At 37.7% G+C, this 26,389-nt stretch overlaps 1 protein-coding gene across 4 annotated transcripts in view; it reads right to left on the reverse strand.

Moving 5' to 3' along the window:
* Nucleotides 1–518: 518 nt before the first annotated feature.
* LOC100892326 overlaps nt 519–26,389 on the reverse strand; it is a 41,743-nt gene continuing 15,872 nt past the window's right edge. For all 4 annotated transcript variants that reach the window (XM_030977958.1, XM_030977949.1, XM_030977955.1 and 1 more), the window contains 17 exons: nt 24,325–25,200; nt 23,412–23,805; nt 22,680–23,048; nt 22,069–22,356; nt 20,797–20,954; nt 15,403–15,590; nt 13,432–13,543; nt 10,196–10,396; nt 8,311–8,511; nt 7,743–7,916; nt 6,325–6,423; nt 5,341–5,548; nt 4,725–4,843; nt 3,881–3,994; nt 3,094–3,248; nt 2,418–2,586; nt 519–1,646 (listed from right to left, as the gene is read on the reverse strand). In XM_030977958.1, the coding sequence (XP_030833818.1) occupies nt 1,593–1,646; nt 2,418–2,586; nt 3,094–3,248; nt 3,881–3,994; nt 4,725–4,843; nt 5,341–5,548; nt 6,325–6,423; nt 7,743–7,916; nt 8,311–8,511; nt 10,196–10,396; nt 13,432–13,543; nt 15,403–15,590; nt 20,797–20,954; nt 22,069–22,356; nt 22,680–23,048; nt 23,412–23,805; nt 24,325–25,200 (3,879 nt within the window). In that variant the 3' untranslated portion in view covers nt 519–1,592. The remainder of the gene's footprint in view (nt 1,647–2,417; nt 2,587–3,093; nt 3,249–3,880; nt 3,995–4,724; nt 4,844–5,340; nt 5,549–6,324; nt 6,424–7,742; nt 7,917–8,310; nt 8,512–10,195; nt 10,397–13,431; nt 13,544–15,402; nt 15,591–20,796; nt 20,955–22,068; nt 22,357–22,679; nt 23,049–23,411; nt 23,806–24,324; nt 25,201–26,389) is intronic.

The following is a 26,389-nucleotide window of genomic DNA, read 5'->3' on the forward strand; positions in this document are numbered from 1 at the left end:
ATGTTTGTCTGTAATTTGAGATTATATTTTACTATATTTTCTCTTAATTACTTTGCTCCATCAGTCGAGATCACTGGACTAGCTGCCACTAATGACAGCCTATCTAGCATGATTTTCTCCTTTGTAAGTGTTTTACCTCCTCACAGACTTTTCTTTAACATACCTCACCCCTCTAATCCTCCTCTTTCTTCAGTCTTAATTACCCTTGTCCTTCCCATCCCTTCTTCTGAAGCTGCCATACCTACAAAAGAATGGGAGAGATAATCATTCTACCTACAGTAGAATGATTATCTCTCCCATTCTTTCTTTCTTTGTTATGTATTTTCTTTTTAGATGCCATGTAGTGACTTATCGCAACCTCCTGCTCAGAAAACCTGTGATTCAACATTTCTGATAGTTTTCATTGCTTGAGTAAGCAATGAAAAGCAGAAACAAATATAGGTACAAGACGTATTTTTGTCAAATCACTTCTGTTAGATTACACTTTTCAAGCTCCTTCTCCTCTTGGTTCTATCTCATCCCACTTCATCTTTCTCCAGATCCATCCCAGAACCTTGTTATCCTCCACCCTCTCCTCCAGCCCCTCATAACACTCCTTCTCTAGCTCATCCCCTCAACATCATTCTCCTTACTTTCCTCATTATCCTGCGTCTTCTGGTTCCTCTCCTCCAGCCCCTCGCAACACTCCTCCTTGTGCTCTCAGGCTCCATCACATCTGGTACATTCAGTGCCTTTCTAGTGAAGATCCCATCACGGTGCATCCTCTGATAATCCCCTTCTTCTCCTTATCCCTGGTACCCTCCCTATCATCCTCACCTCCACAACATCTAGAACATTCCATCCTCTTCCCACGAATCTCCTTCTTTTCTTCCAGTCCGAATCTCCTTCATTTCTTCCAGTCCGAATCTCCTTCATTTCTTCCAGTCCAAATCTTCTTCTTTTCTTCCAGTCCGAATCTCCTTCTTTTCTTCCAGTCCGAATCTCCTTCTTTTCTTCCAGTCCATATTTACTTCATTTCTTCCAGTCCGAATCTCCTTCTTTTCTTCCAGTCCGAATCTCCTTCATTTCTTCCAGTCCGAATCTCCTTCTTTTCTTCCAGTCCGAATCTCCTTCTTTTCTTCCAGTCTGAATCTCCTTCTTTTCTTCCAGTCCGAATCTCCTTCATTTCTTCCAGTCCGAATCTCCTTCTTTTCTTCCAGTCCGAATCTCCTTCTTTTCTTTCAGTCTGAATCTCCTTCTTTTCTTCCAGTCTGAATCTCCTTCATTTCTTCCAGTCTGAATCTTCCTCATCTCCACCATCCTCTACTAGCTTCCTCCACCCATCCATGAGCGTTTCCTCCTCTCCTCAGCATTGCTGAACTCTCCAAACCTCCAGCAATCTTCCAGCATTCCTTCCATGGATCTTTTTTCCTCCCTCTAGCTTTATCTCTGGATGCATTATTTCTTTTCCTCCTTCTATCTTCTCTTCTCCCCTTTTAACTTCTATTTTGGAAGCAAGTTCCCCTTTTTTCCTTCCAATTATGCATGCAGCCTTCTCTTCTCCTTTATTGCATCTATTTTTCTTCACTGCAGAATTTAGTTGCACTTTCCTTTCACCTCACTTTGTCTTTTGAAGCCTTTTTAAGAGGAAGTTGAGTTTGCACATTCTAAATGAAATGAAATGAAAGAAATACACTTTTGTTATGTTTTTGCATGTCATGATTTTCACTAATATGGTCTTAGAAAAATAGATTTTATGAAATATCAAACTTAGATACAATACTTCTTAAAGTTAAATCTACAGGTAACTCAATGTCTATGTAGCTAACAGACAGAATCTTACCTCACACCTAACTACATGTAAAACCTACTACATCGTGGTGCATCCACCATAGGGTTGAGTGCCCCTCCCCTTCCCCCTCCCAGGGGTGATAGTGAGTAAAAAAAAAAAAGGGATTGGGGGGAAAAAATGGCATCTAACAACATTAGCGGGGGTCGCACTCAGAGCAAAAATGTTTGTGTAGCGTCCAAACCTATGACAGTATTTAGCCCACGGGGTTAGCTAGTACGGGGTGGCGTGATCAGCCAATCAGAGTGCTTGTTTACTTTCACATGTGCAAACAGGTGATACAACTTTTCTGACGTCACGCAAGCGTAGAAACTCTGCGTATTCAGAGTTGCGAAACTGCATATAGATCGCACAGGAGCTAGAGTAAGGAGACTGTCAAGGCTCATTTAAATACCCCGTAGGCAGCACTTGCATCACCGAGCGAAAACTCGCTAATCTATCGCTCTCTACGACACACAGGGCTGCCTTCATAGGATCTGCCTCTCCATATATTAGCAATAGAAAGCAAATTTCTGTATCACATATAAATCTATGGAGAATAAAATTTGAATCTTAATCTTGAATATGTAAACAAACTAAAATCAGCTACCTGAAGGAGGCGCCTCCTGTAATCGGGATCCGCTTCACCTGGCCGTCTGTCTGGAACCGCGATCTCTTCACGCTTCAATATAGCATCCAGCTGTGTGATGGGGAAACTCTTAGCTGGGTCAATGTTCTTAACGTTGATCAAACCCACTAGGTACTCAATGTAGTGTAGCCTTCAGAAACAAATACAAAATAAACATAACCATTGGAACAGAATTATGATTTTGTTGTAATTGCTAATTTGGGGTAAAATTTTGATTCCATTCCAAACACATATTGAGAAATTGTGTTCAGTTTAATAGTAAGCCAGGTTGAAAACGAATTGCTTGCTTGGGTTCACATTCATTCAGTTGGTTCGATGAGATGCGATATGTTTTTGTTAAACAATGGGTCAGCTACAGAATGACCAAATAGAAAATGAATAATAATTTGTTTTTTGAAAAAATTCACGAGATGTTTAATCCAAAATAAACATCTGATAACTTTGTAGAGAAAAAAACAAAAAATGTTTTTACCTAAACTACAACTTTGGTCTACATTTCTACCACTAAGCTAAACAAAAGAGAAAAATAAATGAGCAAAAACCTATTAATAAAACAACCTTAAACAGCAATAAGACATTGATCGTGGCAAAGAAACGTGCCATTGAAAGAAAGCAGAAACGTGAGATGATGCCCTACCTGCAGAGTCCGGCATTTCCATGGGTCACTTTCCTGCCGCACTTATCATCCTCCAAGCCAAAGGGCCCCTCCTTCTGCTCCTTGACCCCACATACCCCCTCCTCGTTCTCCTCGGCTCCTTCTGGAGGCTCCTTGTTGTACTCCACGTCTGCATCCTATCAAAAGTCAATAGTCACCAGATAAACAAAATGTTTACTCTTTCTCTGCTTTTGGTCGACTACTAGAACAAACACTGGACTGCCACGGTCAAATTTAGTCACAATTACAGTGAATATGTACCTTATACTCCGATTTTGCAGTCCCGCGCTTTAATCATTAACAAATGAAGAGTTCAACACCTCTGCAACATGCAAACATTAGATTTCATAAAACAGCTGAGTTGAACCTAATCAAATGTTTAGATGGGAGATAGTCACTTTTTTTTTTATTAACTCTAAAAAGTGTGATATTTTTAGCACTTAAATAATATTAAAAATAAAAATGCCTCATTAGACGGGCATGTCTATCTGTGCCTGCGCATACTTACATGTACTACACAATGTAATTAAAAAATAAAAACAATTCATGATTGGGCACTTGAGTGCACTTCCGATGAGGAAAGAGATGAAATGGAAGAGCCTCTCATGAAGTTTTGAAGTGTAGCAATAAACGTGTTGTTAGAAACAAATTAACACTTTCGCTTCAAGAATGAATTCTCAAGTGCACTTCTGATGAAGAAATAGACAAACTCTACAGGGATAAAAACTCATTTCATTCAGGATAGGACTGGGGAAGAGGAGACACTTACATCGAGAAGTTTTTGGAGGAAATTGATGTCCTCATCCCGGAGATAAAAGAGACAGTCCCTAGGATGGTGGGCATGGAGACCCTTACGAAGGCAGGAACCAAACTTGTTACAAGCCTGTAATAATAAGAGAGAATAGGTAAACATGCTTGATATCATTCATACGTTGAAGGGAAAGGAATTTGCTTTCATTTTGCACTTTCACTATCCCTCAAAAGCTTTCAGCTTGATTGCCCTAAATCCAGTGTAAAAATAAAGTCCTTTGAAGACACCTTGATCATCCCTTGGGGTGGATATGTGTGAAATGTAAATGTAGCGGTATCTATTATTATCATCATTATTAATTCATTTCATTTCATTAGCATATAAATATACCATACCATAGTCTATTATACAATGTTAATGATACAAAATAGACATGCATGAACCAGTCAGAAAATAAAAACATGATCTAGTTAATCATGACATATATGCTGTACATCAAATAGATGTCATGTATCTTATGATAGAACATTCTAACTTTTTATCAGATTGGAAGCGAAATAAATTATTATGACTTAAATTTGTATAATTCATGTTGAACATTTTGGAAAATCAGAAAAATGGGCAGACAAGAAATAAATTATGATGATTTAAATAACAATTTTGTATAATGCATATGGAACACTTTGGATACTAAAAAAAAAAGGGCATCTTTTTTTGTGGCCTAGTGATGTTAACTATGCATTTGAATATTCATATACAAAAGTATCTAAAATAAACAAATACTCTGCTGTAAAGCTATTCTACATTTTCTTGTGCAGTATTTAAAAAAAAAAGAGACAACATAAGCATCATTTGAACTTACATCTCCTCTTTTGATTGGTTGACTGCATCCGCAGCAGAATTCAAAAGTACACTGAGGACATTTGAAATGCATACATCCACCTTTGGCCAACTCAAACCTCATCTTACAGCGAGGACACTCTGTGGAGGGAGAAATATTATAAAACTTTTATAATGTATATGAAAAAGGGGAACATACAGTCAATAATTACATCATTCATACCCTTACTAAGTTTTGTAATTTATTTAAGTATGTGAAAAATTAATTTGTCCTGATCTATTTTTCTTTAGGAGGTGACATATTAAAGCTTACATCTAAAATCATTCAACAAAGGCCCCAATTCAACCAGTCCACCTTTCAACTTAAGTTACAAGTTTTAAAACAAAAAAAACATCAAACTTACAAGGGGTATTACTAATTTGCTGTATATCAGGGAAGTACATGTATGACAACAAAAACTGGGGCACATAATTTGTTACCGTAAGGAAAATTGAGACAACTTCAGATTTTGTATTAGAAACAAAAAATGTGGCCTTTGTGTAGACAGGTGGTCACTTAAGCAGGTTTGACTGTTAAACTAAACACATCCAAGGGTCTTCAAGTTTGCCACAATCCAGGATCCCCTAGCTGTACTCACCAATGCCGTTTTCATTGAGATGGGCAGCCAGACCCTGGGCTTGTAGATCAGGGTCATTGTTCTCTTTCCACTGCTGGAACGCCTCGCAGCTGATACCCTCGTGTTGGTCCATCCATTGCTTCTTACAATGGAAGCACGTCAGCTTGTTGCACTCGGGACAACGCATCTTGCGCCTGTCTGGTGCTCCGTTGATGAAGCCAGAATTGCACTGCAAATGTGTGGAGGAAATATTGATTTCACAGAGTTAATTACAGTTATTTTTTCCAACTGATAAAGATTTGTGTAGTTATTACCACTGACAAGATTAAAAGTAGGGGTCTGAGTAGAAGGTGATATCCTGTACATATTAGAGTAGTAAGTGCACTCTTCAAAAATAGCGTGTGAATTGTCAGGACTATATTAATTTTACAGGGGAATAGATCTGTTTCTGAACAGGGCCCTGTATGACAAAGAGTTGATATCAATCAAAACTTATTTGCGATTGATTTCAATCGCAACTATGTACATAAGAGATAGGAGATTGCAAACTTGTGATTGATTGGAGGACTTGCGATTGTATGTACAAGAATTAATAAGTGGAGGCTGCCATCCTGTTTTAAGCTGGCCAGGATCACTAAGCCTAAAGGGTATGACATACACACTTACATTCTAAAGGATACTAACATAGTCCACAGGCAACAAATCCTTTAGAGAATCTTCTACCTGGTACTTATTTCCTCATCGACTGATTTGGTGATGGACCCATTACATACAACTGCTTGATTAATTACTGAGAGGAGATTAAAGCCCCACTGTACTAGTTTGGCCAGGAGGGATTAGACATCCCTGCATGGTCACTGACAGGTGGTTATCTCATCTATCTATTAACATAAGAAAAAGAGGATCATGGGGGACCAATGGTCACCGATTAGGCATTGTTTGCTATATTAGAGGGCGCAAGTAGCTATCAAGTAGTGCAGTGGGGCTTTAAGAGAAAGGACTCACATGTGCACACCAGCAGAAATTCTTATCCTGCATCAAGTTCCAATCCCGGAGCTTCCTCTGAAACAGCTCATACACATCAGGGCTCAGCATGTCACGCAGCTGAAAGTTATACAATTATAGATCATCATGCTTACATATATGTACACAGTGATGATGATGATGATGATGATGATAATGGTGCTGGTGATGGTGCTGGTGATGATGATGTTGATGATGTTGATGATGATGATGATGATGATGATGATATGATGATGATGATGACGATGACGATGACGATGATGACGATGATGGTGATGATGATGATGATGATGATGATAATGATGATGAAGATATTAATGATGATGATGATATTAATGATGATGATGGTGATAATGATAATGATGATGACGATGATGATGATGATGAAGGCCCAATCATTTTGTTAGAGCATGGATTGTAATTTGTTTATGTGGACTCAACTGGTCTTTTTGAAGCGTTTTTTCATTGTTTCACCTTTGTTTCACCATCATTGACCTTTGACATTTGACCTTGTTACCCCCAAATTTAATCAGTTCATTGGCTCTGCAAGATAAATACATGACCCAAGTTCGGTGGGAATCCATCAATGGGTTCTTGAGATAAAGCGATCATGAGCTATTTTTGAATACATAATGAGCCCTGTGACCTTTGACCTTGTGACCCAAAAATCTAATCAGTTCATTGGCTCTGCAAGATACATACATGACCCAAGTTTGGCGGGAATCCATTAATGGGTTCTTGAGATAACTCGATCATGAGCTATTTTTGCATACATAATGAGTCCTGTGACCTTTGACCTTTGATCTCGCGACCCCAAGATCTAATCAGTTCATTGGCTATGCAAGATACATACATGGCTCAAGTTTCGCGGGAATCCATCAATTGGTTCCTGAGATAACGCGATCACGAGAACGGGACGTACGGATGGACGGACAACCCAAAAACATAATGCCTCCGGCTACTTTGTAGCGGAGGGGAGGCATAAAAAACCTATGGACTTGATTGGAATTTAATAATGATCGAGGTGGTGATAATCAAGTATACAGTAGTCTACTCCATTGGATAACCTGATAGTAAGCACAAGGGAAATTTGTAAAAAGGTTTCGATATGTTGTTGATGATAATCATCAATGATAAAGACTTTATTTCACTTGACTGCTATGAAGGTATACTTGTAGATAAATAGCAGGAGGACATCTGTAGATAAGTAATAAATGGACTTATGGCTTAAGTTCTACATTGGTAATTACTAAAGGGCACAAGTGCGTCAACTTGGTTTCCATCCCGAGACCTCCTAGTTTATATAAGACCACTGCTCTATTACTGAGCCACCATGCCTTCTGACTGTGTTGATGATTCAAACTATCCAAGATATTCTAATATTTCAGAAAAATACTCACAAGGATATCCAGGAATGCAAAATAGTCTGCTGCCACGGCAGGATCATCCAGGTCAGGCTGATCACAATGCGGACATTTGCCTTTCATGATGCTCTTGTCCTTGGCAATGATCTCGAAATGCTCGATGACGCATTCACGACACATCATGCACTGGCAATTGATCAATGACATCAGCTGCGCAAAAAACAAAAGCAACGATCATGTTATTATACTTATAAGGAAATTCCCTGAAGTTGATATTAAACGAGTGGCAGAGACAGGGGTGGGGTAGCGGGGGAACAAGAGAAAGGGACACAGAGAGAACAGAGTCAGGAAATGACAGTGACAAACAGACAGAGACAGAGACAGAGACAGAGAGAGAGAGAGAGAGAGAGAGGCAGAAATTGGGGCAAGGAGAATATAAGGCTTGATAATAATACACACAACTAACATGTTCTGCAAAATTGTATCGATACATTCTAATATCACCATCGTCATCAGGATTATTAACATCTTTCTATCCCTCTTCTTCAGACACAAAAACAAACCACAGGTTACAGATAATTTAAAAAAAAAAAATATCACAGACCTTGTTTCTTGGTAGATCAATATAACAGACTGAGCACGTTTGCTTCAAGAAGACTTCGGAACGTCGCAGATCTCCGCATTCCTCCGCAGCTGTCACAACATCGTCCACTAGAAACTCCTTGCGTATGATTAGCTTGGCGGCTGTCTGTGCACGGCCCCAGCTGCGCATGTTATACTCAACCATTAACATCCTGATAGAGCGCTGTTAAAGAGGATGATGATGATACCAAATTTACTCTTACATTCCATCTTCTCTGCTCTGAATCAACCTACTAAAATGTATCTTTGTACTTCTGTAATGTACATTACAAGCAGAGCTGCCAACCTTGTGCAACCAAAAAAAGGAATCATGATGGCAAAAAAAAGGAATTTCAAGCCAAAAAAAGGAATTCATAAAAACGAAAGTTACAACCACGCGCGACACACTTCCAATGCAGAAATGTTCATTCATCATGCTGTTTTTTCCATACAAGGAGGAATTTTTTTGGTATTATCGGCATTTCATTCTTTTTGAGAATATTTTTCTTTTCAAGTATGTTTTAAATTTAGTTTTCTATTGAATTTGTGATCAAATCACCATTTTAGGGCAGTTGTTTGACGTGCGGAATGTAAAAAAAAAAAAAAAAAAAAAAAAAAAAAAAAAAAAAAAAAAAAAAAAAATTAAAAAAAAAATTAAAAAACATATTTTATGAAGAAAAAACGTAATGCCGTAATTTGGAGGGAAAAACGGAGTAATTCCGGCAAAAACGGAATGGTTGGCAGCTCTGTACAAGTGAAAGATTCTCAAACTCTCATTACAAGGATGTGTAGGGCACTTCAGACATACCAACATTATTTTTATTCTTTGGGGTGAGGTTTCCTTTAACCCTATATAGCCCGGGCTATTTGGAAACTGCATAGCCCGTGAAATGACCTATCGCTGCAAAAATTTGCATACATGTCAAGTGAAGTGTATAGAATACTATGGTAATTTCAATTTTTTTGAAAAATTCACTCATTTGCATATTTATGGTAATTTATGCAAATATGGTAATAACATTCACATTCTTATCCATAAATCATATATTCTTCATATTTAAACATTAATTTTCACTACATATATTATTTAGACCATTTGGGATAATAATACAGCCAAAAAAATTGGAAGAGCCAGGTTATTCCTTATGTTATCTATTGTTTTGATAATTTCTTATGTATTTCTTTGTTTTTTTAACTCATGTATTTCATTGTTTTTGTTGTTTTATTTCATTTCCAACTATAATACAATTATTTTGACCCCAAAATAAACACCTTAACTATAAACAAGACCAAATAACTAATGTTTTATCTCTTCATTTGAAAAATGAGATTACAATATGTTTTGTACACAAATAAAAAAAATGAGCAATTTTCGGGCTGACATGCAAAGACAAAAGGACACGTGACTTTGTAATGGTAGGTCTGATTTTCGAAAAAATTTCTTGCAAATGATGCGCAAGACTCGAAAGAAAAAAGTCCCAAAATTTCAGTGCAAGATTTTCTTGCGTTAAAAAATTATCGCGAAAAATGTAGAGGGGGCTCCTAAAGCCCCCCCCCCCCCCCGGGCTAGATAGGGTTAATATATTATAGTACTACTACTATATACTATATAGGTTATAAAACATATACAAACATTATCTTATTGGCAAACAGAAGGTGCTTTAGTTTCAATTGAAATGTTTCTAGAGATTTAACATTTCTGATGCAACAGTGTAGCATGTTCCGCAATTACTATTGAGCCACCTTTGCCAGTGATACATGTAACAGTCATGTAATTGAAATACCAGATAATCAACATTATAAAATCCCAATTAGGGGCCACAAGTCCTTCTTTCATACATATTTTTCATCATTTCTTCATAACTCACATCATCATTTTTGATGGCCTCTTGGAAGTACTCATTGTCATCATCATGTGTTGGTGTCCAGACCCTGTCCACATACTCAGCCATAGCCTTCACCTGGAGGGCGTCTAGTGCCTTCTCAGGATCCCCCCTCACATCATCCTGCTTCAAAATGGCAACAATGTCATCCACGGAGTAGCTACCGACCTCTTGGATTTCTAAGATCTAGTTAAATAAACAAAGATATGATGCAATGTCGCACAAAAAACAGTTATTTACACCAGTCCAGTATTTTGGAATACCGTAACATAGATCCATCTCTTAGACAAATTACCAGTCTATACACATTAAACACATATGAATCTTGGTTTGTTTGACTCCCGGCTCAATCTCTATCTCAATCCATACATGCCAACATTTGAAAATCAGAAATCTGTACAAATTATGCTATTTTCAAAAAAAAGAGGAACAATCCTAACTCTCCTATTCAATACTACAGACAAATTTGTACAGGAAGAGGAACACCTGCATTAAAATGATAATTATCTTCTCCCCAAAAGAGGAATGTTCCTCTTTAATCTGAACAGTTGGCATGTATGTCAATCTCTTTCTCCCTCATTCTACTGATCTAATTTCCTTTTTCTAGAGCGTTTGCAATCATTCATTTTCCCTTCTTTGTATCTTTCTTTCTTTTTGCCTCCATTTTTCCTCTTTTTTATTCCCTCCCCCCCCCAAAAAAAAAAAAAAAATCTAGAATTTCTTAGCTTCATATTTGTCTATTTATTGATTTTTAAGCATACTTTGTTCATGTTATATTGTAAAACAGCATCTGAGGGAATAACACTTCAACAAGCTCTGCTTCTAGTTAGTTCCTCTTTTCTCATGCTTTTTCTATTATATTTGTCGTTTCATTGCATACGTTTTGTGATATAATTATTCATTGTATTATGTTTTGCATGAGAAATCATTTGAATCATTGAATCACATGACAAACACAAGAGGTGACTGACTTCATGGTAGCAATCAAGATAAGGCATGTCCTGTTGATATTACTTCTAAGAACTGTGATAATTATATGAACCACAAATAAACTAAGCTAACAGTAAATCATGACATACATGTACCACACGTAATCAACCTCCAGATATGGGGAGCTCAAACTTTTTGTCCCTTTAGGTTTACTTCTGGTTTATGATTTGTTTGTGAAGTACATGTGTAGCTTATCATTAATGTACCATGTCACTTGTATGATCGATTTGCAATGATTTTGCGACTGAAAGCCCAAGAAAAATTTATGTTCTACTAATTCAGCTAAACCAGATCAACCCTGGCTCTAAGATAACATTTAACAAAGGAAAATTTATACCTCGGACTAATTTTTACTTTTGAGCAAAAGCTTAAAGCCCCACTGCACTACTTATAGCTACTTGCGCCCTCTATATAGCAAACAATGCCAAATTGGTGCCTGTTGGTCCCCCATGATCCCCTTTTTCTTAGGTTAATTGTGAGCTGATTTGATGAGATAATCACCCATCAGTGACCGTGCAGGGAGGTCTAATCCTTCCTGGCCAAACTAGTGCAGATGGGTTTTAAGCTCAGCATCAGGTTTGAATTTGAGTAGAATATGGGTCGTAATCTTTCTTACTTCAAGGCTTTTTCCAGCTTATGATATGTATGTGAATTAGCTTTGAATCTATGCCAAGGCACCTTTAAATCTGGGGTTTATCAGTGGTGAGTCACTGTCAACTTCCTGTCAATCGGGCAAACTTTTTAGGGGAAGTTGCGACATTTTAAGAACACACTTGGAAGCATGTGACCTTGTTACGCAATGAACTTTGGAACGTGACAGGAAGATTTTCAACAGAATAAAACTAGTAAAACCTAACTACATGAACTTCCTGAATATATTAAAAACAGGGTTAAAAAAATGGGAAACCGCGGAAATGATAAAGGAAATTTCGCAATTCAGCTGGGTATTTTGGTTGTTGTTTTTGGCCTCAAAAAATCTGGAAATGTGGGAAACTCTCATGCCAGATAAGAGTATCAAGTTACCATACCACAAATTTAGAATGCAGCTATTATAGAACCAAAATGTAAAAGAAGATGAAGAAAACATCACCATTTTGGGATTCGAACTAAGTTTTTTACAATACTGCAAATTTAATGCTGCTTTTATGATAACAATAATATGGCTATTTATATACCGTAATTAATGGTGTATTAACCGTGTATAAGCCGCACCTTTTTGTCACCGAAAAAATTCAAAGTCGGGGGTGCGGCTTATACACGGTACACCAAAAAAAAAAATAATAATAAAAAAAATAATAATTAAAGTTTCGATTTATACCCCTCCACCTGGCGCTATGCCTGGCAATGTATCCCAGCTCGGTAATCGGTGTGTTGACTCACCAAAACTAGAACAACACTCAAATTTGTCTGTCATCTTGGTTTGAAAGTAATCTTTCTGATAGATCTCAATATGTAGTTTATAATAATAATTCCTCCAATTTTTCTTCTATTACATGGTGTACCACAAGGTTCTATCCTAGGTCCCTACTGTTTTTTAATTTACATTACCGTAATGATCTTACACAAACAACAAGGGCGAAAAAGAGGGGTGCGGTTAATACACGAGGGCGGTTTATACAACGTTAATTACGGAAGCGGTGCTATCTGCCAGGCTCTGACGCTCATGACGCTTTACACATCTTACCCTGGTTATAGCCAAGCTGCCAAAGTAACTAGCGCTCAAGCATATCAGGTACCTATTTACACCTGGGTGGAGGGTGAAGTTTTGAAGACTCAAAGGACAATGTTTTGAGAATGCCACAGTCGTAACAGTCACCAGTGTAGAAAGACCACCCATCTATGGAGACCACAATTTCTGTCCTCAAACTGACCATTTCACTGAATCCAATTCAAGGGAACATAACGACCATCTGGTTATAAAGACCTCTTGTTTTCCTGAAGTGGTATTTCTATTCAGGTTAAATGTATTCTTTTTTACCCAAATCTACATATTGTGAAGTCATCTAAATTTCTTTAAGTCAATATGAACATCTTTTTGACATATGTAACCAATAAGTATGGTTCATAAAAACAAAATGAAACAATGAAGACAGTATGCTCAACAGTCGTTTACTATGCTATTGTTTTACAAACTCTAGATTCAATGATGTCCCATTATCTTTGTCTTGACAGGATTTTGCAAGTACTTAAGTAGAAGTAACGTCATCCTTGAAGTAAGCCAAGACAATCACCTTTTCTTGTATCCTCTGAGTACACTCCTTGATGGCTTCCTGCGTGTTTCCGGAGCATTCCTCAAGGCACTTCTCCGCTGATTCCTCACTCAACTGGACAAGCTCCATTATTCTAAGGTTATGAATAACAAGAAAGGTTTTCAAGAGAATGTATAGTTCAGACTGAAATCACAAACATAGAGCTCTTAGCAGTTCAAATTCAAGTATTAGGAAACTTTCACATACAATTATTAAAGGTTTTTCAAATAATGCACAATGACCCTGCACATTTTCTGGTGATTTTTGCTCAAGGTTTTCATCAAAGATAAAGGATAGGATGATGGTTCTGAATTTTAGGTCTAGAGTTAGTTATTGCACTTGGTCCAGGGTTGAATTCACGATTTGGGCAAATGTAAAAAAATTGGCCGCATAACTTTTGCAGGAGTGCGAGTAGTAGAACTTCATGATTGAGTTGTGTCCTTTTTTAAAATTTGCAAATCTAGTCACAATAGACTGTATTTGATTCTTCCATGCAATTTTGTTCAATCTCTTAGGATCACCAAATTGATAAGCACATATCCAGTTGTACATTGTAAATTGACACCCAAAAAGGGTACTATAGCAATTTGTTTGTTTAAACAAATTTTTGGCTTACACCCAGTAAATGAAGACCGCGTGCTCGATCTGTAATTGAAAACAAGTCAGAAAAAATCTTGGAACCAGCGGGCATTAAACCTGCCTTTGAGCACGCGATCTTTATTTACCAAATTTAAGCGAAAAATGAGTTTAAACAATTGAAATTTCTCCATGGAAGCATTACATTTATAACTAGATGGAACTTCGACTGCGCGCAGTCGAAAATGATGCCTCCGTCATGGAGCAATTTTACAAACCAAAACAGAAGAAATTTTTCAAATCAATTTCAATTGTAATCCATTATATACATATATGACCCTTTGATCTTTGACCTCATGACCCTAAAATCTACTCAGTTCATTGGCTCTGCAAGATGTCCTGAGTTAAATAGTAATCCATCTGTCAGTTCTAATGAGAATGCGTTCACAAGCTATTTTTGCATACATAATGAGCCCATGACCTTTGACCTTTGACCTTTGACCTCATGACCCAAGAATCTACTCAGTTCATTGGCTCTGCAAGATACATACATGATCTAAGTTTGGCAGGAGTCCATCAATCTGTTCTAATGATAATGCGATCGCAAGCTATTTTTGCATACATAATGAGCCGCATGACCTTTGACCTTGACCTCATGACCCCAAAATCTAATCAGTTCATCGGCTCTGCAAGTAACATACATGACCTAAGTTTGGCAGGAATCCGTCAATCGGTTCTTGAGATAACGCGATCACAAGCTGTTTTTGCATACATAATGAGCCCTGTGACCTTTGACCTTTCATCTCGTGACCCCAAGATATAATCAGTTCATCCGCTCTGCAAGATACATACATGACCAAAGTTTGGCAGGAATCCATCTATCGGTTCTTGAGATAACGTGATCACGAGCTGTTTTTGCATACATAATGAGCCCTGTGACCTTTGACCTTTGACCTCGTGACCCCAAAATCTAATCAGTTCATCGGCTCTGCAAGATACATACATGACTAAAGTTTGGCAGGAATCCATCTATCGGTTCTTTAGATAACGCGATCACAAGCTGTTTTTGCATACATAATGAGCCCTGTGACCTTTGACCTTTGACCTCGTGACCCCAAAATCTAATCAGTTCATCGGCTCTGCAAGATACATACATGACTAAAGTTTGGCAGGAATCCATTAATCGGTTCTTCAGATAACGCGATCACGAGAACGGGACGTACGGACAGACGGACGTACGGACGTACGGACGGACGGACTACCCGAAAACATAATGCCTCCGGCTACTTCGTAACGGAGGCATAAAAACAATTTGTTTATATCTAACAAAAGGTATATCTTTTTTTTCATTTCTCTTTCACCGAGTGTCACACGTACTTGGTGTCTACATCAACTTCAAGATTTTCCCTGAGCTCCTGGGTGGCCTTAGTCGCAAGATCCTGAACAACATCTGACCAGTTGTCAGCGATCCATGCTATAGGGTCAGTGAGGTCATCCCCTGTCTCCTCCATGATGTAGAGGGCGCACTGTATACGTCCCGGGGGTATGCCTTGAGATTCAGCCTCCTGTGGGTGTGTGAGAGAAAGAAACAAGTACACTGCCTTCATGAGTGTGAAACCTTTCTTATCATATCATTCCAGCTTAGAAGCTGTAGAAGATCTGGGTTTAGTGCTTAGCCCAATCCCATCTTGGTAGTTAGTAGGCAAAAGCAAAAGATTTGGTTCTAGCAGCTAAGAGAGGAGGGGTACTAAGCACTGCACCTAAACAGACATGCCTTAAAACTCTGCTAAGCCTTGATATAAGAATGATGCAGTTGACAAATCTCACCACATAATTCAGACTGTATTACTTTTGGTCTGGTTGTCATACTTAGCCCTCTCTTGTCTTGGGTGGTAGTAGGCAAATGCTGTATGGTTATCAACAGATTTGGTGTTAGCACCCAAGATACGGGAGGTACTAAGTACGACACCTTGACTAACAAACCCTAACCCTTTTAGTAGAAGGCTTGTATTAATATAAGGATATAAATATAAAGAAATTATACCAGTATATGAGTTGTAATGCACAGTAGATCAAGATGTACTCACTTCCGGGAACACTGCTCAATTTCTAACACTGAACTTTGTGTCATGAACAAATTTTGAAGCGCATAGAGACGTTTAAATGTGATATGCGCTGTACAAGAACCGAATATTATTATTATTATATAGATAAGCTTCTTCAAGATAGAATTGCAATGCTCCCAATCGTGTCTGTTCACAGTTGTAATTCACATATGAGCACATCTTACTACAATGCATACTATTATGTTATTTCTTACTTTTTATCCCATTAGAACTGAAAAGACAAGCCTATCGATGTCAGAGAATGTCTTGTATCTTTCTGATGAGGATCTAATTCTGTAACATGCAACATGCAACATGCAATGAATGAAACTGAAGCATTCAAACCTCACGTCTGCTTGTCTCTAATTAGCTACAAAGCAACTACAATGAATGAAGTCAGAATGATGTGGGAGAGAAGCCTTTTTGCTCATTAGTAAAGTTAGTCTAAAAAAAAGACTCACAATGGCAAAAATAATACTTTTCTCCTTTTTAATGAAGTATAGAGAGAAATAAGAAATGCATCATACGTTCATAGATTTTTGTATTTAAAGGAGATACAGATGGGGTGGTATTCTGCAAACTGTTACCTTTACTGTTTATTAGTGAGAGGTATTTTATTTTGTTGTTGTAACTTATCAAAGTCACTGATTGGGTGCCTGTAAAGATGGCTGTCAAACTAATCGCAAAGAGATGTGCAGAAATGTAATGTTTGTTTTTATTTGGGTTTGTAATGACATGGAATGATATAGGTACCTCTCACTAAAATAAAAAGAGAAAACATAATTTTGGGAATACCATCCATGGAAAAGGGGAGAAAATGGATGTCATTTTGTTAGTAGTCACTGCAAACCAAAATTAAAATATAAGTGTTAGTAATCTTCATAATGTCTTATCATGTAAGAATTTTCTAAAAGGCTTATTCACATATGAAGGTATTGTGGTATAGTGGTTCATTCGCTTGACTCTCAATCCAAGGGTTGAGGGTTCAAATCCCAGCCCAGCACTAACATCCATTGGCAAGACATTTATCCAGATTCGTAACTCCCTACCGAGGTGTAAATGGGTACCTAGTAATTGCTGGGGTAATGATAACTTGAGGACCACCAGGAAGAACAGCACTGAAGCTGATGATGCTTCCCAGGCAAAACAGAATTTGCTATCTTCAGTATTATTAATTGCCCAGGTAATCTGCTTCAGAAAAAGCAGTTTACTGCAGGTACATGTGAATGAGCCTTGAGAAACTGTGGTTCTCCAAGTAAATATCAGCTGCAAGATCTGCACAAGTGAATGAAATTTAAGTAAGAAAATGATGATTCAAACCAGGAGGGATTTGAACCTGAACCACAACAGCTGCTATCTGGGTACCTACCATACATCCATTTCATCTCTAATCCATGTCATAGACTTCATGAATCACAAACAAACCATTTCATTCTGACTATCAATAAGACTACCTGTGGGTTCAAGTTCCTCCCTGTGTTTGATTTTCTGACTCATTTTTCAGTCATTTGCAGTATGTGCAGCTGATTTTAATTTTTCAAGAGTTGAAGCAATAGTCTTTCTAAAAAATTACACGTAAAATAGTTCTCCCTTTCCAGAGATCATGAACCTTTAAACGTGTGTACCATCTCATATATACAGTGTGCATACCTCCATTAAGTACAAAGGCAAAATAAAAAGGATTCCATTTGTATTTATGTCCACATAGCCTTGTATTGTCATAACCTCAATTTATGATTGGAACATATTTCATCATATATCAGGTACACCGGTACATGTATGAGATCTCATGCCTTGGTTGCTATCTTAATGAGATACTGCTACACTGCTGTATAGACAGCAAAATGAATTTAACAAATCCCTGTCTATAACCTTATAACAAGTGCAGTACTATACTAAGTGCTGTGACCCGTTTAACCAAAGAAATGTGCTCTAAATTTGAGATAACGTACTTGGGGAAGACATGGGTTGGATAGGACAGATATAAAAAGGACAGATGTGATAACAAAAAGATTGATGGAAACATGAGAAAAGGAAAGGCACACCAGAAAGGAATGGACAGATAAAAGGATGGATTGATGAGAAAGGAGGGATAGATCAGGAAAGAATGAACAGGAAAGGATGGAAAGATATGAATGGAATAGCCAAATATAAATACTGGACGGATACGAAGAGGATGGAGGGAGAAGAAAAGGATGAACAGATAAAAAAAGAGGATGGATAAAGAAGAATTGAATGGCTAGAATAGATGTAATAGGAGATGTTAGGAACAAGAAAACAGATTTATAAAGCGAAATAAACAAAATGATTGAGAAAAATATGAGACAAAAATCATAAACAGTATTGCAGACTCACACAGCCATTTTTTGCTCCAGGATATATATATTTACATGTACATTGATCTTGCCATTTATGAAACATAGGCCTACCTGCAAATACCTCTACCGGGTATTTGAACATTGCACCTCTATAATTGGGAAAGGTGCAAAATTAAATAAATGAAAAAGTTAGGGGAGAAAAGGGTACAGAAAAGAAACACTGTACATCACAATATGAAAATTAAAACAAATAAATAAATAAACACTTCACTTGTCACTTAAAATATGCATATGAAGAACAATGGCAGAAAATGAAGAGATTACAGACTTTTCTACAAAGATACTGGTACTAAAATGGAACCATATGGAAAGGAAAAGGTTAATAGGAATATTGCTGGTGGAATATACTGAATTTCGTTTATATTTGTAGGTATAAATGTAATATTGAAGTCTGATGTAATAAAAAAAATGGGGATTGATTTTGATTTGTCATGCATTTTGAATGGTTTTGTCTCACCAAGCTCACATCTTATGAAATATATACGAGAAAGTAAAAGGTACACAGGTCATACAATTTGTGCAACATATTCATGCTGTACATGTCATGCTTTTCTTGAGTAATCCTTTCCATTATATTTACAAGTATGCAATGTGTATATTTAGTTTTTCAATTGTAAAATCCATATCATTCCATTGGTACATTTTAAATATTTTCTATCATGGGAAAAGTTTAAACTAAACGTAGCAATGCATTTTGTTTAAAACCAGATCCAATTAGTACAAACGCTGCAAATTTTATTTCTGTTATTCTACAAATAGAAATATTCATAGGAAATGCTGAAAATTCAATTTGTTAATTGGGATAGAAAAGGAAGCCGGTACAATGTACATGTACATTTGTAAGTAAAGAATTGCAAATCAAATTTTGCTTGAAATTATGAAACTATAACCTGAGGTACAGCTGAACAAGATTAGGAAGGAAGGGGCTGTTTGTAAAAGATTAAGTTCTCTAAAAGGTTGCATACAATATGCTCAGAGACAGAAAAGCATTATTAAACTCGTATGCCTGCAATCGACACAGATTATCCGTTATCCCCTTTCTTTTATGTCTTCTTGCTATAAATGTTTAAAAGGCAAAATATTAATATGTTGTTGCTTGATTGACTCCAATCACAGAAATGAAAACATAATGACCAGCTATGCAAGATCTTTTTTCATGACCATTGCAACTGGTGTATATTAAATTTGAGATTTTGATTTCTGACAAGAAAATTGAGCGTTCACTGAGTAATCACAGGTCAAGCTAGAACAAAAGCCTATTTGAGAAAATAAATGATATCCATTAAATCTTATTTCTTATGATTAGGTAACAGGGAAATTTTTCATCAGAGGCTAAACAAAATAATTATTATAAAAAGTTTTTTTACAGGCTGTAGGAGGCTGATTGATTTTAATTATTAAATCAAGATAATCATTTTGCTTAGGCACATAATATGATTACACCTTTTAGTCAGTGCCATTCAATGCATCTATTAGCTTGGCAGCCACTTTCAAGCGTGTATCAGCAGCATATTTTTAAATAATTTGTTTTGGTCAGTCCTGATGTGATTGTGCTGAAGAAAGAACAGCATAAACATTGAAAATCACAAAATTTGACGTGCAAAAACTTGCATAAATGTATCAAAACATGTTTGACAATGCATACAGCTTCCAAATTTCACATATTAACAAAATTAAGACAGTAGAAATATCAATCTTCCCTCTACCACAATATCCTTAAACAGAGCCCTGAAAAGTACAATCCATTTACATTTTGTGCCAAAAAAACCCAAAAATTTACCAAACTGCTTTCCCATTAAATGACAACCTTCTGATTAAATAAGATCCCACATACCTTTCAAAAAAGCTACATTTGGTGAAGAATTATTTTTTTCGTGCATGATTAATGGAAAATTGAAGAGCAGATGTAGATGCCAATCATTCAGAATTTGTATTATGTGAAATAAGACCGAAATCTACACCCATGTGCAAGTTAAAAGGAAAGAATGTTCAAGAAATGGTTTTGGTCAATGCTCTTCTTGGCATGGCACTAAAATGACAACCAAATGCAAATCACAATAAATATTAAAATTCCAATGAACAGCTATTAATGAACTGCCAGTAAATGACTTAAAAAATGAAATCTGAGTCCTGTATGTTATCACCTGAGGGCAAAAGGGCATTACCTTTATGTAGAATGATACAAGTTAACACCTTTGTGGCTCTCAACAGACAAAGGACTCTTACATTCATCACATCTCTCACGTAATAAGAATCATATCAAGTCAAAGAACGGAAACGGTACATACCCTTAGCTCGGCGATGAGGTTTAACGATGCCGTGCGCATCTCTTCATATTTCGTCTTTTCCTCGCCCTTCAAGTACGAGAGGTCCCCAAAGCTTGTGGCATGGGACAGCTGCTGCTGCAGCAGACTCTCCTCAAAGGTATCATGATGCCGTGTAAAGCCTACAGGAATGACAGGAAAAGATGGAATTAACGTAGGTATCAACCACCACATACATTAACCCTGGCAGTACTATAAGTAAACTAGATGGACCTTCGACTGCACGCAGTCAAAAATGATGCCTCTGTCATAGAGCAATTTTACAAACCAAAACAGAAGCAATTCTAAAAATCCAAGTTTGATTGTAATCCATAACAGGTTCTCAGAAAATTGTGACTACAAGCTTCTTTTCATATACATGTATGACCCTTTGATCTTTGACCTCATGTTCCTCAAATATAATCAGTTAATTGGCTCTGCAATATACATACATTTCCTGAGTTTGATAGTAATCCATCTGTCAGTTCTAATGAGATTGCATTCACAAGCTATTTTTGAATACATAATGAGCCCCAAGACCCATGACCTTTGACCTCATGACCCCAAATCTAATCAGTTCATTGGCTCAGCAAGATACATACATGTCCTGGGTTTGACGAAATCTGTCCATCTGTTCTGATGATAATGTAATCACGAGCTGTTTTTGCATACATTTTTAGCCCTGTGACCTTTGACCTCATGACCCCAAAATCTAAATTCTTTAGCTCTGCAAGATACATACATGACCTAAGTTTGGCAGGAATCCATCAATCTGTTCTTGAGATAACGCGATCACGAGCTGTTTTTGCATACATAATGAGCCCCATGACCTTTGACCTCATGACCCCCAAATCTAATGAGTTCGTTGGCTCAGCAAGATACATACATGTCCTGAGTTTGACGGTAATCTGTCCATCTGTTCTAATGATAATGTAATCACGAGCTGTTTTTGCATACATAATGAGCCCTGTGACCTTTGACTTCATGACCCCAAAATCTAATCAATTCATTAGCTCTGCAAGATACATACATGGCCCAAGTTTGGCAGGAATCCATCAATCAGTGAGATATCGCAATAACGAAAATGGGACGTACAGACGTACGTACGGACGGAAAACATGAGCATGTCTTTGTGGACTGCCAGAAGGGCTTTAACCTGTAGAATAATTAATGTCCTTCTGGCTCTGAGCAGATGGTCCATGCCCTGCAGAACAGCAGCTCAAACAGACAAGGGAACAAAATATTCAACAAACGCACCTGAATACTTCTTGATCTTCTCTCCAAGGCGCTCACACCCGATCTGATACAAAACATTTGCAAGAAACTCTCTCTGGTCGATCTCAGGTTTATGGTTTCTCCAGTCCATAAGCAACCTTGTGGTTCCTTCCCTGGGTGACCCCAGGGCAGCTTCATGCTGGTAGCGGGTTATCGCTGCCATACCAAACCCTAGATACAACCCAAGGTGTGTGATGTTGGAAGCATTGAGAGAGTCTGCCAACTCGTATAACTCCATATCAGTGATGCCTCTGGGTTCCCTGGCTTCGACTGGGAAACAAAAGGAAATTGTGAATGGAAAATTAGATGGTGAAGAGGCTTCAAGTTCACTTTAATGTCATTCAGTAGTACTGCAGAACTGCATTATATCGAGGGTGCGCACATTTGTGTCAATGTGTGTTGTGTGTGTGTGTTTTAGCTTTTGTTACAGTTTGTGTCAAGTATCCACTAAGTATGATTATGATTAATCATGTCAAGGAGCCAACCTTCAATGTCATTACCCAAGATATAGGACCAGGCTTGAACATTACATTCAGTCATTGCATAGGTAGACTAGAGAACTGCCCACTATATCAACTAGATCACAAACTCACTGTTTGGTTTTGAAACAGCCTCAGTTACAGTCAGTCCCCCTAAACTGGAATCTTTCAGTATGTTGTTCAACTCTCTGCGTTGATCAGCACGTGTTGTCCGACTTTTCCACTCCTGCAGCATGTTCAATATGGCATCCTGTGCATCCATCCTGTGCATGTGCAAGAGGTGTTGTACTTTTGAATATGGGAATCGAAGTTCGAACCCAAGGTCATGTATCTTGTCGACTGGGATCTCCCTTGAGAGTAGCCAAAGGTCTTCATCTGAGACCTCACCAGATGTTGTCATACCACTGGGTGTGGACATAATGCTAGGTGGAGTCATACCGTCACGTACTGCCTTTGTTCTCGTTGAAGACACCCTGGGTTCATCTAATGTCAGACAAGAAAATGATGTTAGTGATATTCAAGAGAAACACACAGAATGTTGCAACTGTGAGGTACCATGACACAATGATGGCATAAAAAAGTACAACCTGTGAGTTGATATCGAGAAGAGGTTTACAGAATAACCAAAGTTACTTGGCTCTGTAAATCCCAAACTATGAGTGTCCAGAAACAAAATTACATTTATAGAGCACCTATACTGTCTTCAAAATGAGTACCTGCACATTAATATCTCATTGAATAATTGTACTTTGATGATTATCCTTGCAAGTAAAATAACCCCACTTCAAATTAACAAAAATGGACCATTGGTTGTTACTTGGTTTCCTTAAAATGATAAGGCCTTACCTGGTCCTTTGGTAAACCTGTTTTCATCAAAAAAATCAACATAAGCACGTAGATCTGCATTCACCAAGGCCTGCTTCAGCTTTGGTCTCTGCTCGTGTCCTCTGACATCACCTTGCCACATCTTCAGCATTTCATAGGTGCTTGCCCCGATGGTTCCTGTTGGATCCCTCACTTTTAGTCGATTCAGCTCATGATGAGAAAATCCAAGTTCAAATCCAAGCTTGGTGAAGCTACCGGTACTCGAAATTGCTTGAGAAAGTTCCAAGAGATCAGTATCAGAGAGTGGTCTGGACTTCACTACAGCTTTCTTTGGTTCCTGACCAGTAGGGTCAGCCTGGAGGCTTCCAGGATTTCTGGAATATTCCTCTTTGGCATGCTGTTTCTCAGCCAGCATCTGAAAATCACAAATAATGAATGATGAAGAAAGATAAGGAAATGTGAAGGACACAAGAATGACAAGAATGGAAGAGCGTTAAGATGAAGCCTATCATTAACAACATCATCAACTATCATCCTACAATGGGTACATGTACCATGTACTGGAAATGGCTACCTTTAAGGGTTATTTAGTCTTCCTCAAGAGGAGATAGGGAGGTACACATTGTTTTATTTCGTCTGTTTTATATGCAACCCAGGGACAGACTTGAGCTTTTCACTTTAGGAGGGAAACAAACTTCATCTCTCTCATGCTGAAATATCCTTCATCTGTGTCCTACAGTTTATGAAAAGAAAATAAATATTACAGAAGCAGAAAAGATCTCTGGTGTACAAAACATATGCATGTTATCCCCCCGGCCCCCACCCTCTTCATGAAAATATGAAAGAGTGCCACTACTCAATATCTCCAAAATTAAGATGGTTCAATCAAGTTTCACAGTGAGCTCAGAAGTTATTGTGTCATCAAAAGTCTTACCTCTGCCTCTAGCTGCTGATAATACTCTGCATTCTTCTTCCTCCTTTCTACTTTAGTGAGAGGTTGGATCTCCACCTTAGAATTTGACTGTTCAGGTTTTGTTTCCTTCGATCTCACTGTTGGCTGGATCTTGGCCTTTAGGAAGGACGTCTTGTCGCACATTGAGCAGACGTTTGATTCCATGTTGGTGTTGAGGAACGTGCAGTGTTGACAGGTCCATCCTTCTTGGTCATCCTGGAGAATGTCTCTGGATTTCTGTTTGGGTGCCTTGGCAGGATCAGGGATCTGCTGCCTGATCTCTCGGGGACTGGTGGATGAAGCCATGTTTCCTGCTGAAGTCACAGAAGGAATCACCTTGCCTTGGGGTATGGTCATTGCAGCTCCTGCAGCAATTACAGCACCCGTTGGAACCTTCTGTGGACTAGCCCGTTGAGTGCCTGATGACTGACCTTGAAGTACTATCAACTTCCTCTCCAATTCTTCATGCATCATTGTGAGTTTCTGTTCTTCTCGCATCAGCTCTGCTCTCTTAATTGGATCCATTTCATTTTCTCTCAGACCTCGTACATTAAATAACTTCTCTAAGGTAGCAATGTCTTCAGCGGTGATGATGCCAAGTTCAGTCTGGAAATCAGCTTCTTTGCTTGTTCCACCGACAGTGATGTCCTGTGGAGTTACATAGGGTGATTTCTCAGAGTCGGGTGATTTGTGTCCTTGTTTGGTTGGTACGCCTGCACCCAGCATTGGTTGACGATAACTATCAGTCGGAGGTGCTCTGACATCAAGATCTTCCTCACTGGTGAAGTATGATGCATCACCAGGTTCAGCAGGTTCCCCAGGGACCGAGTAGTAGTCTGAGACTAATGAATCAAGTTCCTAGTAGAGAGGATGATTTTGAGGTTGATTTTTTATTAGAAAAAGACATGTTGAATAATTTTTAATTCATACAAAATGTAAATAGAAGTTTGTTTCAGTTGCATAGATGTTTCCCTTAAACCACATTTTAACCCATTTTTCACATGCTTGTGTGAAGCTCATAAGATTACCGGTATACAAACAAAATAATGCATAATGTGTAAATACATGTATGTTAGAAGATAAAAATGTAATATAATTGACAAATATATATTGATGAAGTTGACTATACAGTAATTCCACAATGATGATTGTCAGCGCTGATGGTTGTTATAACAATGTAATACTAACACTGATTATATGAACTAAAAACCAAGGTTACGTACAGTGGAAGGACACGCATAGGATATGTTTTAACATAAAACTAAGAGACTCATTTAGGAGAGACTTTTTTGTATTTTTTCCATTACATATTCAAATACGTTAATCACACATGAGGAAGGAATTCTATAACTTGCTTAATTCCGAACATGACGATCTCAATTTCCAAGACGTTTAATCTAATTTTCATTCTAGTCAATACAATCATATGGGGGCAAACACATGCAGATACATACTAAGATGCAATCTCTACTAAAAAGAATTTCTGCCAGTGTTGGGTGAAAATAAATAATGACAATTAGATCACCTGGGAAGCTGTCTTCTTTCTGTGGAGTTGCATGTTTTTATTCAATGTGTTGAACATTCATTTAAAGATGGAAATGAATTGAATAAAGTAAAATGACCTGAATCATTCATAATAATGTGTTTTGTAGCATTTTCTACATCATATTCTCCTAAACATGAGAAAATGATTTTATAAACATAAAACATGATTACAAATGAAGACATCATTTTTTTCATTTTAAATATCATATGACAGACATACTGTCTATACATCTATATATGTGTATCTAGATTACAAAGTTTACATAAAACATGAAAAAGTATAAAAAAAATATATAAGGCAAGCTATTGGACATGAACAAATTATTCTAAAGCTAACTGGGGAGGCAGGGGGGCAGATCCTCATTCCTCTCCCCTGTCTACACCAATGCTTTTATTCAAATCACGAGCTGTTGTCATTTTATTAAAGATTAGCATGTGATAAAATCAAACAATGTCAACAGAACGACTGTTCAAATGCAATATTGGCTTTATATACCATTTC

Source organism: Strongylocentrotus purpuratus, unplaced genomic scaffold (genome assembly GCF_000002235.5).
Source record: "Strongylocentrotus purpuratus isolate Spur 01 unplaced genomic scaffold, Spur_5.0 spur5_contig_810, whole genome shotgun sequence".
NCBI classification, from domain to species: Eukaryota; Metazoa; Echinodermata; class Echinoidea; order Camarodonta; family Strongylocentrotidae; genus Strongylocentrotus; species Strongylocentrotus purpuratus.